This window comes from Cydia pomonella, chromosome 22 (genome assembly GCF_033807575.1).
Source record: "Cydia pomonella isolate Wapato2018A chromosome 22, ilCydPomo1, whole genome shotgun sequence".
In the NCBI taxonomy this organism is placed as follows: domain Eukaryota; kingdom Metazoa; phylum Arthropoda; class Insecta; order Lepidoptera; family Tortricidae; genus Cydia; species Cydia pomonella.
In genome coordinates this window covers 11,696,831-11,714,271 of record NC_084724.1, presented here as the reverse complement: position 1 = coordinate 11,714,271, position 17,441 = coordinate 11,696,831, and the positions used below count along the sequence as shown (strand labels likewise).

Sequence of the window (17,441 nt, the reverse complement as noted above, 5' to 3'; positions counted from 1 at the left end):
GATTATGCAGTCCAGGACGTAGTTTATATGTTTATATGTTGAAAACTCTGTAGAGACTAGAGGTAGATATCTCATTACCTACCTACGTTAGACGCAATTGTTTTGAGTCTGAGGTCAGATCATACCCTGTGTATAGTCCTGACCTTAAAGATTGTAGTAATATCATATAGTAAACAATGGTAATTATACCTACTCCCAAAAAACTTGCTGCCTCTTTACTCAAAACGTTACGTTCTGGAAGTAGAGATTAGATGAGTCAACTGAGTATCTTATATCTAAATTCATCTACATGCACACTACTTCCATTTCCATTTATGGAATAAATGACGCCATCGGTGTCACATATTATAGCTTATCTTAGCGAATTTAGGTACTTAATCAAGTATGTTTCAGCGAATCCGTAAGTGCGTATTATCTATTGCGATAAGCATACTAACATTTAATAAAACGTGTATCAATTTTAACGCAAAATAGATCTTTACTGAAAGGAATAAAGTTCTACAATATTGTCATAAGATTCTAGGACGATATGAATTGGACAGTATTCTTTACACAGCTTGATTTAAATTGCATTGACAAATGCTGTAAAATATCCAGGATAAGATAAACACGTTTGATTAAAACGCATTGTGAAATCAGTTGCTGTAATGTAAACAGGTGTAACAAGTGTAAATAATTTTAAAATGTCCAATTCATCCGAAAGTGATAGCAATGTTCATCACAGCGACAGTGAAGAGCTTGTTAGGACCAACAAAATAAGAAGAAATAAATATAGGCCTAATTTTAGACTAATTCAAGGAATTCATGATCCCAGACCGTACAAAGAAACAAAAGATCAGTGGAGTATTCAAATTGTTGAATCAAATGAAAACGGAAATGACGTTACAGTGCAAGATGGGATGATGAAAGCACCACCTTCTGTCACGACTCCGGAAGCTGAAAACGTACCTTTGTCTAAAGAGAAACCCGAAGAGGAAGATAAAGTAATAGAAAACGAATATTCAAGCCCTGAAGAGTTAATCTACAACACTAGAGCATTACCTAAACACAGCCCAACGTATGAATTGGAGAAATTTGAAAAGAATACAATGATCATATTTAACCAGGAGAGCATTGACGGATATACGAAAAGATTAGGGACAGAGAAAGATGTGGAGGCTTTAGAGACTACGTTCAAGAAATTCGGATTTGAAGTGACAGAAAAGAAAGACCTAACTAAAGCAGATTTATTTAGCGAGCTCGAAACATGTAGGTATTTAATCATTGAAGTAGGTATAACTACTTAACTAATTCGGTCATCACATATGATATGAAGTTTGAATTTCGACGAATTTAATAACTATAGCTAATATGTAGGCCCGAGATATGTAGCGAGCTGAAAAAGAGCATGGCCACATTATTAATGGAATTCATTCATAAAATGGCCATGCAGTTTTGCAGCTGGGTGTACCTATGCACCAGCAAACGAATGGGGAAGGCAACTTTTAATTTGATTGTTTACAGCGTCTTTTTTTGCCGAAGATTTCAATGTTGATACAATCTTTTAGAGCTGACTATAATTTTCTTTCAAGAGTCAACTGATATTTAATTATCGACATAATTCTAACAAAGTCAAGCACAATGAGCCACCTCCAGTCTCCATCATCAGGGTGGCTAGCCAAGATGCCAATGTTTCTCTATCACTCTTTCATATTAGTGCGACAAAGATACATTAGCGTACTTATCGTTAGCTACAGAGCTAACAATTTGCATTTTGGCTAAGCACCCAGAGCAGCTCGATTGTGGCAGAAAATCGCATTGACACTCATGTTATATAGTTGTGTGTTTTGTTACATGTTTACAATATTGGGAATTGGGTCTAATTTACCCTGCAAAATTTATTTACCCTGCCTATTGTGTGCGACGCGTTATCGTGAACTTTATCGGAATGCACGAAGTGATACCGGGTTGTAGCCGTTTGCGTCATCTGACGTCTTCGGCAGTTAAAGTTCTCGGTGGGAAATCCCCCGTATGACCTAATTCGATGACCAGTTCTGCTGGTGGCATCTGATACCCGATAAGTGCCCGATAAGTTATCAGTGGTGGGAAATTTAATATAATTAATGTTTCTAGATAAAAGTGTGGATATTTGTAGGTATAAGTATTTGTTTGTAAATATTGGGCAGCAATCATGAAACTATGGACATTAATTGTAATTATATATAAAAAAACTTTGAATGAAATATTTGCCAGTCGCTTTTCGGTGAAGGAAAACATCATGAGGACAACCGGAATAAACCGAAAAAGGGCTAGTTTACCCACAGGGTTACAAGGTCAGATGGCAGTCGGTTTCGTAAACACTAGTATCTACGCCAATTCTCTTTCTCTGGATTAGTTGCCAAGCGGACCCCAGGCTCCCATGAGCAGTGGCAAAATAACGGGACAACGCGAGGAGGAAGATGTACAGACATAACGTCATATTTTTAAAAGATTTGCGTTTATGGTGGCGTCCTTTTTCGACGTCCTTCAATGAGATACCAGGTGCTCATACCTATTTAATTACCACCGGTGATGGTATATGGTTAGATGTTGCAAGATAGGAAAAGCTGGAAGATAAGTACTCGTACTCCACCGATAAGAGAATAACTCTTAAGTTAATGATGATGATTCAATCTTTACAATAAATAATATTAATATGCAACTAGGAAACAAATCCCAACTCTGAGGAGGACTTGGTCACTTTTTCTTTCATAGATATATGACATTTATTCCAGTATACATACTTATGCTTATTGGTTTTATCATTTCAGTCAGCAACACAGACTTCACCGACTACGGTTGCATCGCGGTGGCGATACTGACGCACGGCTCGAAGAATGGGCTGCTGCGAGCACGCGACGCGCCTTACTGCGAGATGGAGCTGCTCAATCTTTTCATGAATAAGCCCATGCTCGTGTCCAAGCCAATCCTGTTTATCATCCAGGTTGGTCATGTCAGATCCTGGCGAGAAACGGACTCAAGGCACACGAGGCGCTCTTTTGCTGGATAGAGCTGCTCAACCTCTTTACGCCCATTCTTCATCTAGGCTCTTCATCTTGGATGCTGACTAGGAGCTGGCTGCTGCGGGCGCGCTATTGCAATTGTCTGATAAGCAACTAAAGTGACCGGCCTAAATTTACCTTATACCTAGTATGGTTTAGCCATAGTTGACATATTTGGTGTGAAAACTAAGTTTGGCCGGACGAGTAGGTACATATAACTATAAATGAAGTTGAAATCTTGAAGTTCTTAACTAAGTTTTTGTCCAGGCGTGCCGCGGCACGAAGCAGACGGCGGGCGTGGCGGTCCACACGGCCGGCCGCGTGCGTCGCGATCTGGACGAGGAGGTGGAGCCGTACACGCTGCCCGTGGAGTCCGACATGCTCATTCTGCACAGCTCTTACGTCGGCAAACCTTCACATAGGTGAGCATACCTAGGTTAAGTTTGGGTAAATTGAACAATGGTATAAGTAGCTTATAGTTAAACAACAAGATCGATATTTTTTGCGTACTAGACTTTTGGCATACTAGATCCCAGATAGTATTAATAGCCTTCCTTTTTCACAATTTTACGTGACAGTTGTGTAGAATAAATGTGTTACTACTACTAACAGAATGCGAAAAATATTTATTATAAAGATCGTTTCCACCAATAGGTAGTTACAATTCAATGCAATCTGGCTACATAACTTCTTTAAATTTCAGAAATGAACTCCACGGCTCCTGGTTCATACAATCCCTCTGCAGTAAGATAGAACAGATGGCCGACTCCCACGATTTCGAGTCAATCCTGACCGAAGTCAAGAGAGAAGTCGCCATTGACCGCCACCATAACGAATATAACCGGAGAACGCTAGAAATGGTCACGAACAAACAAATGCCAGTCACAACTTCCACGTTAATAAGGAAGTTGTATTTGAAGAAGTTTGGAGAAGATGGAATCTGTTATAATAAGGTGGAGACTAAGAGACAAGACTCAAGGAATGAGGTGTTGGATTGTGGGACGCCACGGACGCCATCGTTTGGAAGATGCTCATGTTTTCTTTCACATTTTGAGTATATAAAGAGTTGTTTAAGGTAACTAATTACACGTCTTTGAAGAAAAATATTCAAAAGAAACTATTAACGCCTACTGAACTTTTATTTGCACAGTTAGCTTTACTTTAGTTTTCATGTAGATAATCTTAAAGAAAACAAGTTGATTACGTTATTATGTTGATTGAGTCCCTCTCTATGTCACGAAATACCGTCGTCTCTCGATATTACTCTTAATTATAAGAGGTTATGGGCCTAGAAACAAAACGTTTGAGTTATTTGCAGTCCATCGCTCTCTAGAGTTGTCATAACCGTATAAGGGTCACTTTCACCATCCGAATAACCCGGGGGTAATCGGTTAAACCGTTAACCCAGTGTCAAATTGTACTGGTCACCATGGTAACTCCAGGTTTAACCGGTTCACCCCGGGTTAGTGAAATAGTGCAAGTGGCGCTAAGTGTATTATTTTACCAAGGGGTGTTTTCAGAAAATAGTGTACCCAATTAGCGTAAGTTGTTAAGAAAAGTTAACCGCTGTCAGTTTTGTAACGACAATTAAGCATGAAATCTTTATGGATGGGAATCAACTTTTTGCCGTTTTTAGGGTTCCGTAGCCAAATGGCATAAAACGGAACCCTTATAGTTTCGCCATGTCCGTCTGTCTGTCTGTCTGTCTGTCTGTCTGTCTGTCTGTCTGTCTGTCTGTCCGAGGCTTTGCTCCCTGGTCGTTAGTGCTAGAAAGCTGAAATTTGGCATGGATATATAAATCAATAAAGCCGAGAAAGTCGTACAATAAAATCTAAAAATTTAATTTTTTTTAGGGTACCTCCCCTACACGTAAAGTGGGGGTGAATTTTTTTTTGTCGCTTCAACCCTAGAGTGTGGGGTATCGTTGGAAAGGTCTTTCAAAACTAATAGGGGTTTTCAAGAAACATTTTGTGATAAAGTGAATATATTCGGAGATAATCGCTCCGAAAGAAAAAAAAATGTGTCCCCTCCCTCTAACTTTTGAACCATAGGTCCAAAAAATATGAAAAAAATCGTGGAAGTAGAGCTTAAGAAAGACATTAAATGAAAACTATAGCGGACATGATCAGTTTAGCTGTTTTTGAGTTATCGCAAAAAGTTTTCCCTTCATAGTAAAAAGACTTATTTTAATTAGGTACTGATTATGCAAATTTGCCTATTTGTTTAACTCAGGTGAAAGGTACCGTTTCATCCCTTGGTTAACAATTTACTATACTTTAAGCTCCAGTTTAGCTTATTGTGACGGAAGAGCAACTACGGAACCCTACACTGAGCGTGGCCCGACATGCTCTTGGCCGGTTTTTTATATTGGAATATCGCTTCAATCGCTTGTAGTTTACGAAATGAATACCAAAACAATCGTTACAAAACTGACGATTAACTTTTCTTAACAACTTACGCTTATTGGGTACACCATTTTTTGAAAACTCCCCTAAATACTATCGTAAGGATGACTCACGTTAGACCAGGATGGCCAGGGCGTTCGACATTTCGTTTCCCATAAAAAGCATCATGTCATCACCGATCACCCGTCATGGAAAACGAAGTGTCGGATGCCCCGGCCCGGCCCCGGGCCGGTCTAACGTGAGTCGTCCTTTACATTCACCTCTTTCTAAATTTCGAGACTTATTGGTATAAATACAACGCCCAGTGCTTGCTTCATAGTGTATATAGATATGTAGAAGAAATTACAAACTTGCCATTTGTTTTTCTAAATCTAAATTGTATTTTTTTTCTTATTTAATGCATGTTAATTATAAGATGTAATGTTTTGAAAAGATGTGTCCCGCCGAGTTTCTTGCCGGTCCATATTGGCATACCCTCCTCCAATTGAGGGGGGATTTAAATCTTCTCGGGTCAGAGGTGTAGGTGTAGGGGAGGTTAGAGCCGGTGTAGCTTTATTTGACGTTCGCATTGTAATATGCCTACTTGAATAATAAACTATCTTTATCTTTATCAGGCATTATGCAGAAGACAACCCTGACGACACGACAGCACAAGGGTTCCTGAACATAGCCAACACCTTCAAGAGCGAGAGAGACTTCGACACCCCAAAACAAGTGATGTTGCAGACGATAAGTAACCATCTAATAGCGAACGCACAGGCATGCACGTTCTATAAATATTTGTATTTATATAAATATTGAACGAGTCAAACTAAAGTTTATACAGAGTGTGTATTGTGTTTGTGACTTGGGACGCACTACTCATCTTTGAAAAGAAGCTGTCGGTTACTCAACTGCTTACATTAAGACATCAAACGCATCTTTATCTTTTACTCTCACTAAGACGTAATTAGAGAGATAGAGAAACATGCCCGCATTGAAGAACTTCGATTTTCGCGGTTATAGACCTGTAACCCCGAACTTCAGAAAGTCGGAATCGTCTCTGCCACTTTGCAGTAACAGTGGAGGTACCTAGTGGAATACAGATTTCTAGTTTAGAAATTTGCGATATTTGTTTATTTCATTTGTTTACAGCATGCGTCAAAACTGTAAGCACAAGGAATTTTAATTGTTACATTATAAAGAACACTAGGCAAATAGTTAGATCGAACACTGTGATTTGATTAAACACGGGGCTTGATAGAGAGGCTCGTAAATAACAGATCTTCGGGGGGCCGAAATAAGTACTTAATGAACGACTAATGTGTAAGTGTATGATTGTGAATCTGATAAGTTTAATAGCCCTGATCCAATTTCCCTCTTAACAATGCATTTATGTAAACTATTGATATTTTATACTTCAAATTAAATTGTTATGAATGACAAATTTGTATTTTTATCATTACCAGCAGTTGAAATAAAATATTCCTTCATAAAATAAATTATTTGTGAAGTAGTTACTGTATTTTATTTTACCTGTCCTTACTATATTCGCCTCTACTCATTCTCTAAATAGGTTTGACTATGCGTTTATTTGTGTGATGAGCGCAGATATTTGTTCCTGAGAGATGGATGTTGTATATGTATTTAAGTATTTGTATATATTCTATATATCGTTGTCTGAGTACCCACAACACAAGCCTTCTTGGCTTACCGTGGGACTTAGTTTGTCTGAGAATGTCCCTATAATACTTATTTATTAACTATATAGTAAACACCCCTATAATGGAACAGGCACTAATGGAACAGACAGTAATGAAATGGTATAAATAAATGCTGTAAAACAAGTATTTACCATCAGTTCTTAATCGCTAGCATCATTTTATCATAAACAAGAGCCAAAGAGCTTTCTCATCGATATTCGTTATTTTGAAAATGAATGGCGCCATACATTCCATGACTGGAGCAAAACTTCACAGTTTTAATTGGTTAATAATATTGAAACCAATTGTAGTATCTTTCATTAAATACACAGAAAACATAAAAGGCGAATTGGACATTCAATTTTTAAAGCATAAAGCGGTAGAAATTTGACAGGTGTCTGTGAAATATCAAAAACACTCCAAATTTTCTCTTAAATGTTCTACGATAGGTGCCGTTAGCATAGTCGTTCGATTTGTAGCTGGTCCCGACGACAAATCGAACGACTATGCTAACGGCATCGCGACGGTCTAATGCTATGTATATTATCAAGTAAAACCTCATGTTCTCTGCCAATAATATAAAGATCTCCGATTAAAAATGACTAACTATGGGTTAAACTACGGTTAGGGCTGGTTAATCTCCAGCAGCATATGTATAGTATAACATCGTCAATATTCCATAGACAAAAAATCGTAAGAGGTTTCAGATGAGACAATAAGGTTTAGCAACATTAATACCGGGGGACTGTGCTGTTAGTCCATAAGTTTTACTGCTGACACAGGCCTCTCAGAAGGCTTTAGGTTACCAAAATGCAAATGTCTTCCTTTAAAGCATTTATTTAGAGAAAACTTCCCGTATTTGCTTATTGGACATCCCTTTCGTCTCCGGCACGTTGAAGTAGCTAAGGAAGGTGTTGACTAAGCCAACGCACGCGAATGCGTAGAAGGAGCCGTGGATGCCCAGCACGGACACCATGAAGGGGAACACCGCGATGATCAAGAAATTGAGGAGCCACACCCATTCCACTAGGATCATTGAGGCGATGCCTTGGACCTGCGAAGAATTAGGAACCAAATCAGTATTAAAGACAAGTATTTGTATTTCATAGGCGAAGATAACTAAGTTCCTAAGTCCTCACATTTGACAATCTAGTTACCATACAACAAATTACGTTATTATTTCCCCATCCACTTAAATAGTTACCTACTACCATAGATATAAGAAGTAAGCCTCCTAGCTTATTTTATCCGAAAAATATTTTATTCAGACCCGGGTATGTCCTTAAACTACGTCCAAAAGATAGGTATGGGAATTATGACCGTCGTCTCGCTTTATGTGGCAGGGCACAGCAGATGTCATTACAGATCTAGAGCAGAGCCCAACTGGGGAAGTACCTCCACCTTACAGAAAACCACAGCCAAATAACACTAGATCCTACTCATAGTCTTGTGTGCCTGTTGGTGAGTAAGGTTGCTAGAGCTTAACGAGGGTGCAGAGTGTTAGGGTTGGCAACGCGCATGTAACTCCTCTGGAGTTGCAGGCGTACATAGGCTACGGAGACTGCTTACCATCAGGTGGACCGTATGCTGGTTTGCCACCAACGTAGTAAAAAAACATTATAAGAAAGCGTTACAACTATTCTTACTTGATGACGATCAAATCGGGTATGTACTAAGAATCTGTTACCTCTGGAGTGAAGACTTCAGCCAGCAGAACATAGGGCACGGTGCCCGCGCCGAAAATGAAACAGAAGCAGTAGAGAAGCATGATGACAGCGGAGACCCACGCTGGCAGGAAGCCTGTCTGCATCTGGGCGCCCAGCCCTCCCATGCACAGCGCCACAAGCGCTGACGAGGAGATTATCAGCACCTGGAGGAAAATAAGTGTTCGAGCTGAGGAAGTTCCACACATAACCTGCGACATACTTATAATAATTTATAATTTGATTTTTTTCTTAGTTTCTTACTTCTCTTTTTAGGGTTCCGTAGTCAAGTCAAGTCAAGTCAAGTCCGTCTGTCTGTCTGTCTGTCTGTCTGTCTGTCCGAGGCTTTGCTCCGTGGTCGTTAGTGCTAGAAAGCTGAAATTCGGCGTGTATATATAAATCAATAAAGCCGACAAAGTCGTACAATAAAATCTAAAAAAATATTTTTTTTGAGGGTACCTCCCCTACACGTAAAGTGGGGGTGATTTTTTTTTGCTTCAACCCTACAGTGTGGGGTATCGTTGGAAAGGTCTTTCAAAACTAATAGGGGTCTTCAACAAACATTTTTGAATAAAGTGAATATATTCGGAGATAATCGCTCCGAAAAAAAAAATTGTGTCCCCCCCCTCTAACTTTTGAACCATAGGTCCAAAAATTATGAAAAAAATCGTGGAAGTAGAGTTTAAGAAAGACATTAAATGAAAACTATAGCGGACATGATCAGTTTAGCTGTTTTTCATAGTAAAAAGACTTACTTTACCTAATTAGGTACTGATTATGCAAATTTGCCTATTTGTTTAACTCGCGTGAAAGGTACCGTTTCATCCCTAGGTTAACAATTTACTATACTTTAAGCTCCAGTTTAGCTTATTGTGACGGAAGAGTAACTACGGAACCATACACTGAGCGTGGCCCGACATGCTCTTGGCCGGTTTTTTTTTCTATTATGAATAGCATTCCAGATTTTTTTATGTTACAAGAGGCAAACGAATAGCTCGATCAGCCTAATAGTAAGCAATTACCGCGTGTTGCCGGCCTTTAAGATGGGAGTAAGTTCTTTTCTTGAAATTTTGAAGGTCGTAACGGTCCTGCAAATCCAGTAATATCGCAGGTGACAGTTCAGTTCACAGTTTAGCTATGCTAAATTCCTGCCGTGTCTCCAGAAACTAGGAAGTTAAAAACACACAGTTCAGGTCTGCCAATCTGCAGGCGATCATAATCGCCTTGAAAGATCTTGATGCATACTTAATAGGGATTTAATTTAATACTCGAAACTGATACAAAATTGATATTCGCGATATAGGTATGTATGTAAGACGCGTGCGGCGTTGTGGCGGCCGCTGGAGCTAAAGGAGTGTGGTCACTTGTTGTCGTAAGACACAATCATCTAAGTGGTGAAACAAATGGATAAAGTTACCCGTCTTCCAGCCTTGTCCGCCACGACGGCGGTGACGGCGCACCCGGCGAACAGAGTGACTGCCAGAAGTACCGAGCAGAAGTCCTTGGAAAGGTTCGGGGTCGCTTTTTTGAACAATGTTCCGGCGTACACTTGCACCGCCACCATCCCCATGCACACCTGGAACGAGACATTCATATTTTATCAGAGCAGTGTAGCCGACATGCCAATCGTTTAGCGAACGAAACGCAACTCTCGCACTAATATGGAAGAGCGATAGAGAGACACAACGTTTCGTTGTCGATGTCGTAGCCACGTCGAAGCACAAGCGATTGTTACCCGGCTAGGCACCTTTGTAAAGCACATGATAAAATTGATAAAAGAGCAGCGTAAATCTAACGAAAAGTACGATTGTCCGCTGGTACTCCTTAACGAAAGTAATCAATAAGGTTAGGTACTTGAATCCCATTGGATTTGAAATCGAGTGCTCTATCATATATTTGACTTCTTTCGAGCTCCCACAGAGCTCTATACAGGGTGTAATTTCACTGTGCAATAATTTCGTCCCACTTACGAGTACAACACTCGTCTAAAGATATCATAGAATTTTAATTATTAAAACTTGACGACCGATCTGGCCTAGTGGGTAGTGACCCCTACCTGTGAAGCCGATGGTCCCGGGTTCGAATCGTGGTAAGGGCATTTATTTGTTTGATGAACACAGACAGATATTTGTTCCTTAGACATAGGTGTTTTCTATGTATATAAGTATGTATTAATGTATATACATATGTATATCGTCGCATAATACCCATAGTACAGTCAAGTGCAAAAATATGTATCGAAAGAATCGTCTCATAAATATGATACTACGCTCTAATTACACTGCAATAAGATGCTATCGGACATATTTTTGAGTAAGATGTGTACACCCATATTTTAAGACTTGACTGTACAACAACAAGCTTTGGTTAGGTTGATCTGTGTATGATTCTTTTTTCTTTTCATTCTTTTTTTTGTTTCTTTTTTGTTTTTGGACATGATTGTCCCCAAATATTATTTATTTATTTATTCATAAAGTGTCCATGCAATTTTACAGCTGAGTGTGCAGTGTATTACACATACTTAGTAAATGAAAACTTACCTGTAGAGTCAAAGCAATTCCTACAACCAAAAACGCTCTGCGACTAGCTGGTTCGGTAACTGAAAAAAAATCAACCATTTAACTACAAATATGCAGTGAAGCTAATTAAAGTGTGTACAACACAAACATACAGTGTGTATTTTTGATATAACCTCAAACTTAAACTAGACGTAGGTTTTAGTGCTATAAAACAATTCTGAACTTTCTGGGACTTCGTTCGTATCGGTATTTTCAGACGTGACTGTACGTAGGTATACGTAGGAGGGCTTAGGTATTTCCTTGTGTAGTTGGCGTTTTACGTCTAAGGGCTCCTCTACACGATGGCCCAGCGTAGGCAAGTCCAAGAGACGCATTTAATGCGTTAGAGGGAGCAAGTGATATTGCTATCTCATTCCACCGCATAGCTGCGTCCCTTAGGCTGGCCTACGCTGGGCCATCATGTAGAGGAGCCCTAATGCCGCGAGGCGGTTATCCTCAACCGACTTGGTGGAATCGAAGATGGTAGACCGCCAAGATAACCGTTTCGCAGCGAGGTCCTCTCAACGTGCAGGATCGATCGCAAACGTGCAGATCGCACACTGCAGCAACTGCACAACGTGCAGGATCACACATTTAGGAGACGCTTTAGCACGTCCTTATATCGAAGCCCTTCCTCGGGCCTCAATCTATCTCCATACCAAATTTCATATAAATCAGTAATAGACAACCAGAGTTATAGCAAGTAAATATATAGTTTGACGACCGGTTTGGCCTAGTGGGTAGTGACCCTGCCTACGAAGCTGATGGTCCCGGGTTCAAATCCTGGTAAGGGCATTTATTCGTGTGATGAGCATGGATATTTGTTCCTGAGTCATGGGTGTTTTCTATGTATTTAAGTATTTATAAATATTTATATATTATATATATCGTTGTCTAAGTACCCTCAACACAAGCCTTATTGAGCTTACTGTGGGACTTAGTCAATTTGTGTAATAATGTCGTATAATATTTATTTATTTATTTATTTATTTATTTATTTAGTTACTTAGTAGAATATTACAAGGGATTGTGTACTTATGTCGACAATGTTGACATATACGCGTATCTTCCTCTCTGTGATTCTATACTTACAATTAATTCTAAAATATATGAGGGGATCAAATAAGACTTACACAATGTCTTGATAGCGGGCTGTCTGTGCGTGCCCGGCACTGGCTCTCCGTCGGTTAGCTTCTCTTTCTCGGCTTCTTCCGCTTTCTTTTCATCTGAAAGTTTTATTAATGTTACTTTTGTATTATTTTACACAATTTTAAGATATATCTGTCAAACACTTCACACCTAAGATGGTTAGTTAGCTTTTCACAACATTACAATTTTTTTCATTTTCCTGTCCTGTCGGTAGAATGTTGTGGCTCAGTTTCATTGGTGAATAATACGGTCGATATAAAGCGTGCGGGTGACTCCTCGCAGGCGGTGGTGTAACGACTAGTGAAACTCATAATGGCATGCATTTTGGCAATCTCTGGATCTGGAAGCTCGCCATACGGGCCCTATCGCCCAATGAAAACAGTTCCCCGAATGCGGGCCTTATGGAAATCTCCCGCACCCTGCATACGGGCCTTATCGACCAATGAAACTGAGCCATTACGGCATTTTCGGTTGTTTGACACGAATCATGGATCAAATGAAATGGAAAAACGTCAAACTAAAATAAACAGGGATTTTAACAATACGAATACAAAAGTGAAATAGGTTGGAACGCCGTAAGAATTTCCCCATTAATCGGACTTTCTTATTTCATTACAGTGTGAGGAATATTGTAACATCAACAGCTTTGTGATAAACCTTACCGGAGTTAACAGAAAGTAGTTCCACAGCCGGCGACAGCTGCTGTTTCATTATGGATAGCTCTTCCAAAACGATTTTCGATGACACAGAGCCATCCCTGTAGTGTGCTAGGGCCTTTATAGCTTCCTGGAAATGTGGAAACGTTTTTAACGATGTATCCTCTAGGTCTGAACGAGTACGGTCGCAGGTTTTCAAGGGATTTAAACACATTTGTAAGATTTTATATCTATGGTAAGTTTTGTGTTAACCTTGTGTTGGTTCTAGCTTAATTCTTCAATAGGTATTCAATCTGAAGAGAAATAACCACTGCACCTGCGTACAAGTTGTAACAGATATGCAATTCTATAAGTCCCCAGACATCTAGCCACATTAAAACTATATATATGTAAACTCACATGTTCTTTCTTCTGCTTCAGCAAGAACAGGGGGCTTTCCACCACAAGCATGAATAGCAGAAGGTTTATCACGCCCAGGGCCAGGTTTAGCCAGATGATCATGTTATATGACAGGAACCAGCCGCTCAAGTACGACAATATGGCTCCAAAGCAATACATTGATACCGTTCCTGTTAAAAGATAAACAATACTTGTTCGATATACCGATAATAAAAATGCAATGCTGTCTTTGTTACAATAGCATATTAAATATGCATTTTCTCAAATTATTTTTACGCCTAAGACCCTAATATGTTCAACAAAAGCCATTGTTTCTTCATTTACATGTACTTCATTCACCTCAACTCGAGTGAAAATCATCAGTTTAGTCTTGGACTATTGGTTTGGTTAATGCTCTACTTTTTTTAACAGATCTGGATCTTAGGCGTAAAAATCAGCTTTCTGGATGGCAGAAAATATATTTTAATCTACACATAAAAGTTGTATTCAATCTTCCGGTTCCTGCAAAACTGAGGACTGGGGATAATGATAACCTACCTGAAGATAATGTGCCTCTGATAGAAGGCTCGCATATTTCCGATATGAAGATCGGAGCATAAACGAGGTTCGCTCCACCGGCGATGCCCCCAATGAAGCGAGCAATCATGATCGGAAACGCCGATGATGAAAATTCTATAATGATCCAGCATAGCTGAAAGTAAAATAACCTATTAGCTTCCGTATCCGGGGGCCTAGCCGTGGCCACAATCGTTCCTACATCGACAAACACCATGAAAAAACACCGGATAAGTGAGAGTCGGACTTACCCACCGAGGTTTCCGTACTTTTTAGGGTTCCGTAGCCAAATGGCAAAAAACGGAAACCTTATGGATTCGTCATGTCTGTCTGTCTGTCCGTCCGTATGTCACAGCCACTTTTTTCCGAAACTATAAGAACTATGCTGTTGAAACTTGGTAAGTAGATGTATTCTGTGAACCGCATTAAGATTTTCACACAAAAATAGAAAAAAAAAACAAAAAAATTTGGGGTATATTTAGAAACTGAAACTCAAAAATTTTCGTTCATCAAACCCATACGTTTGGGGTATCTATGGATAGGCCTTCAAAAATGATATGGAGGTTTCTAATATCAATGTTTTCTAAACTGAAGAGTTTGCGCGAGAGACACATCCAAAGTGGTAAAATGTGTGCCACCCCCCCCCTTTAACTTCTAAAATAAGAGAAAAAAACTATAAAACTAAAAAAATATATGATGTAAGTACATTATCATGCAAACTTCCACCGAAAATAGGTTTGAACGTTGAACGAGATCTAGTAAGTATTTTATTTTATACGTCATAAATGTTACGGAACCCTTCATGGGCGAGTCCGACTCGCACTTGGCCGCTTTTTAGTATTTGTTGTTATAGCGGTAACAGAAATACATCATCTGTGAAAATTTCAACTGTCTAGCTATCACAGTTCATGAGATACGTACAGCCTGGTGACAGATGGATAGACAGACAGACGGATGGACAGCAGAGTCTTAGTAATAGCTAGGGTCCCGTTTAATCCTATTAGTTAACCCTAAAAAACGGTATGACAGAAAAGCCACGTGACTATTTCCACGCATTATTTAAGTTTTGATTGACGTTTTCTATTAAGAATTGTCATCTTGGCCAGGTCTACGGGGCGAAATGAGTCGTTCTAAAAAAACCTCATTCCTCTGGCCATACCTATTAGAAAATTTTCAAGAAATTCCGCTTTATTAATAACTGTGTAAACTAGTGCTAAGTTCTATCTACGATCAAAACAACAAATCTTCTGGGAATTTGCGAATAGCCAGAGGAATGAGATGCCAGGGGAATCAGAGTAGAATGATCATATCATGCCGATCATTGGAGGAAACCATTATTATATCAGGTCATTAAAACGCTGCTGCGCTGTAAAAAACAAGACAAACTTCCGCGCACAACAACAATAGACTCACCAGAAAGGGTAAAACTAGCGCTATGGCACCTCTTTTTCTCCCCAAATTGTCAATAAGTACACCTGTCACGGCAGTCCCAGCCATGGCACCCAAGGAAGGCAAGCTGCTGACCAGCGACGCTTCCACTTCTGTCATGGGCGTGGACAGCATTGTCGAGTTCGGATTCGTGAACAGTTCCAGTGTGAAGGAAGGCCAGCAGTTGAGGCTGCCCATCAATATGGCACCGAAGCACACTAAAATTAAGGATTAATCTAATTAATAAGTTTCTGTCAAAAATTACGCTAGGTTTCTGAGTGGTTTTGGAATCTTTCGCTCGGGTATCAGTATTAGCACAGGTTAAAGAACAACTTTTTCTCCTTGTAAAACAAATAACTATATTCTCATAACATTTTTTCGTTATTGAAATAATTTGTTATAGGGGCAACATAAGACGACAATATACAGTAAATAAAGCTTAAATAAGCTAACTAATCATTAAAACTAAACTACCTGTTATACCTGGTTTATAAAACTTAAAATAAACTTATAAATAAAAAATGCTCCTGGGTTGGAAGGTCAGATGGCAGTCGCTTTCGTAAAAACTATTCGTGTCCACGCCCATTATAGGGATTAGTTGTCAAGCGGACCCCAGGCTCCCATGAGCCGTGGCAAAATGCCGGGACAGCGCGAGGAAGAAGAGAGAGGGTTGTTTAGCAGGGGGGGGGGGGGGGGGGTTTGATGAAATGATTATAATGATTGAAAGGCTTGATTCTAGCCCACCATATTTGTGGTACCTATATGTTGTAGATTTATCAAAACTTACCAGTCACTCCAGTTATGCATTGTTGTGCCTTTCCCATATTAGTTAATTAATCTACTTAGTACCTACTAAAACTACCTTACTTGCTAACTAAACGTAGCAATCTTGCAAAATCTTATTTATAACTGTCGAAGGATAGAGACTGAAACTGTTTAAAAGACATTGCATGAGAACAATCCGTTGGAAAAGATAAATAGCAAAGTGACAATTTGAAGACGAAGCAAATATTGTTATAGAGAGATAGCGAATACTTACAACTAAAACATTGCTTATCAGTTGCCAAAGATTTGTGGCTCATTATAGAACCAATGTCATGATGCAGACTAGGATCATCACCATTCTTTATTCTGGTTTACTTTCTCCAATCAATTCTTCTCAGGAGTCAGGAATTAAAAAAAAAAACATTATAAAACTGTGCAAGCTGCATGACCCTGATATACGTTGCCTTGCATCAAATATATATATATCTCTCTCTCCGCAGTATTATTATGCCCATCTGATTGTCGGGTCTGCTTTCCTTATCTTTTCTTTCCACTTCGCGCGATCGGACGTGTCGTCCACTGTAACGTCGCAGGCCCTCATGTCTTTTGCTATGGTATCTGCCCATCTCATCTTGGGTCATCCTCTTCCTCGGGACCCAGCGATGTTCAGACCCATAGCAACATTCCCGATATAATCAGGAGGTCTTCTATTTACATGTTCAAACCATCCTAAAGGTTTCCTACTTTCATATGATACGAAAAAGCAACGTACTAGAAACTAACTGACCGATCGAAAGCGATGGTCTCCGATTTAGCGTAGGTAAAAATACTTATGAGCGGCTGTCCGGTTTTCTCCTCTACAGGTCGCATTTAATTTTCTCAATCGTCCTGTGAACAGGTTCAATATTGGATAAATATGGATATTTTGTCAATTCTGTATTTTTGTTTCAAAATGGCGGTGGCATGCGGGATCACGAGGTCTAGTTTGAATACGTAATTTATTTACTCGTGTGTGTGTGTGTTACGAATACGAGTACAAGAAGCCAGTAGGTATAAATAGTATCTCGCTATCATACTCTGCAAATTTACTAATTCAATACGACGTTTACATTTAACAGATG

The 17,441-nt window shown here is 39.5% G+C and overlaps 2 protein-coding genes across 2 annotated transcripts; one reads left to right on the top strand and one right to left on the bottom strand.

The window, feature by feature from the left end:
- Window positions 1-560: 560 nt before the first annotated feature.
- On the top strand, window positions 561-6,336 carry LOC133530224 (caspase-3-like). Its single transcript, XM_061868092.1, has 5 exons — window positions 561-1,248; window positions 2,790-2,962; window positions 3,288-3,442; window positions 3,724-4,095; window positions 6,040-6,336. Exons 1-5 carry the CDS (start codon window positions 684-686, stop codon window positions 6,224-6,226), a joined length of 1,452 nt encoding a protein of 483 aa, XP_061724076.1. The 5' UTR covers window positions 561-683; the 3' UTR covers window positions 6,227-6,336.
- A 1,590-nt stretch (window positions 6,337-7,926) lies between these two features.
- Window positions 7,927-16,508, bottom strand: LOC133530099 (facilitated trehalose transporter Tret1-like). The gene is made up of 10 exons (XM_061867930.1): window positions 16,343-16,508; window positions 15,541-15,773; window positions 14,110-14,263; window positions 13,573-13,742; window positions 13,180-13,303; window positions 12,502-12,594; window positions 11,351-11,409; window positions 10,228-10,386; window positions 8,795-8,977; window positions 7,927-8,161 (listed from the first exon to the last, which is right to left on the bottom strand). Exons 1-10 carry the CDS (start codon window positions 16,377-16,379, stop codon window positions 7,943-7,945), a joined length of 1,431 nt encoding a protein of 476 aa, XP_061723914.1. The 5' UTR covers window positions 16,380-16,508; the 3' UTR covers window positions 7,927-7,942.
- Window positions 16,509-17,441: the final 933 nt, after the last annotated feature.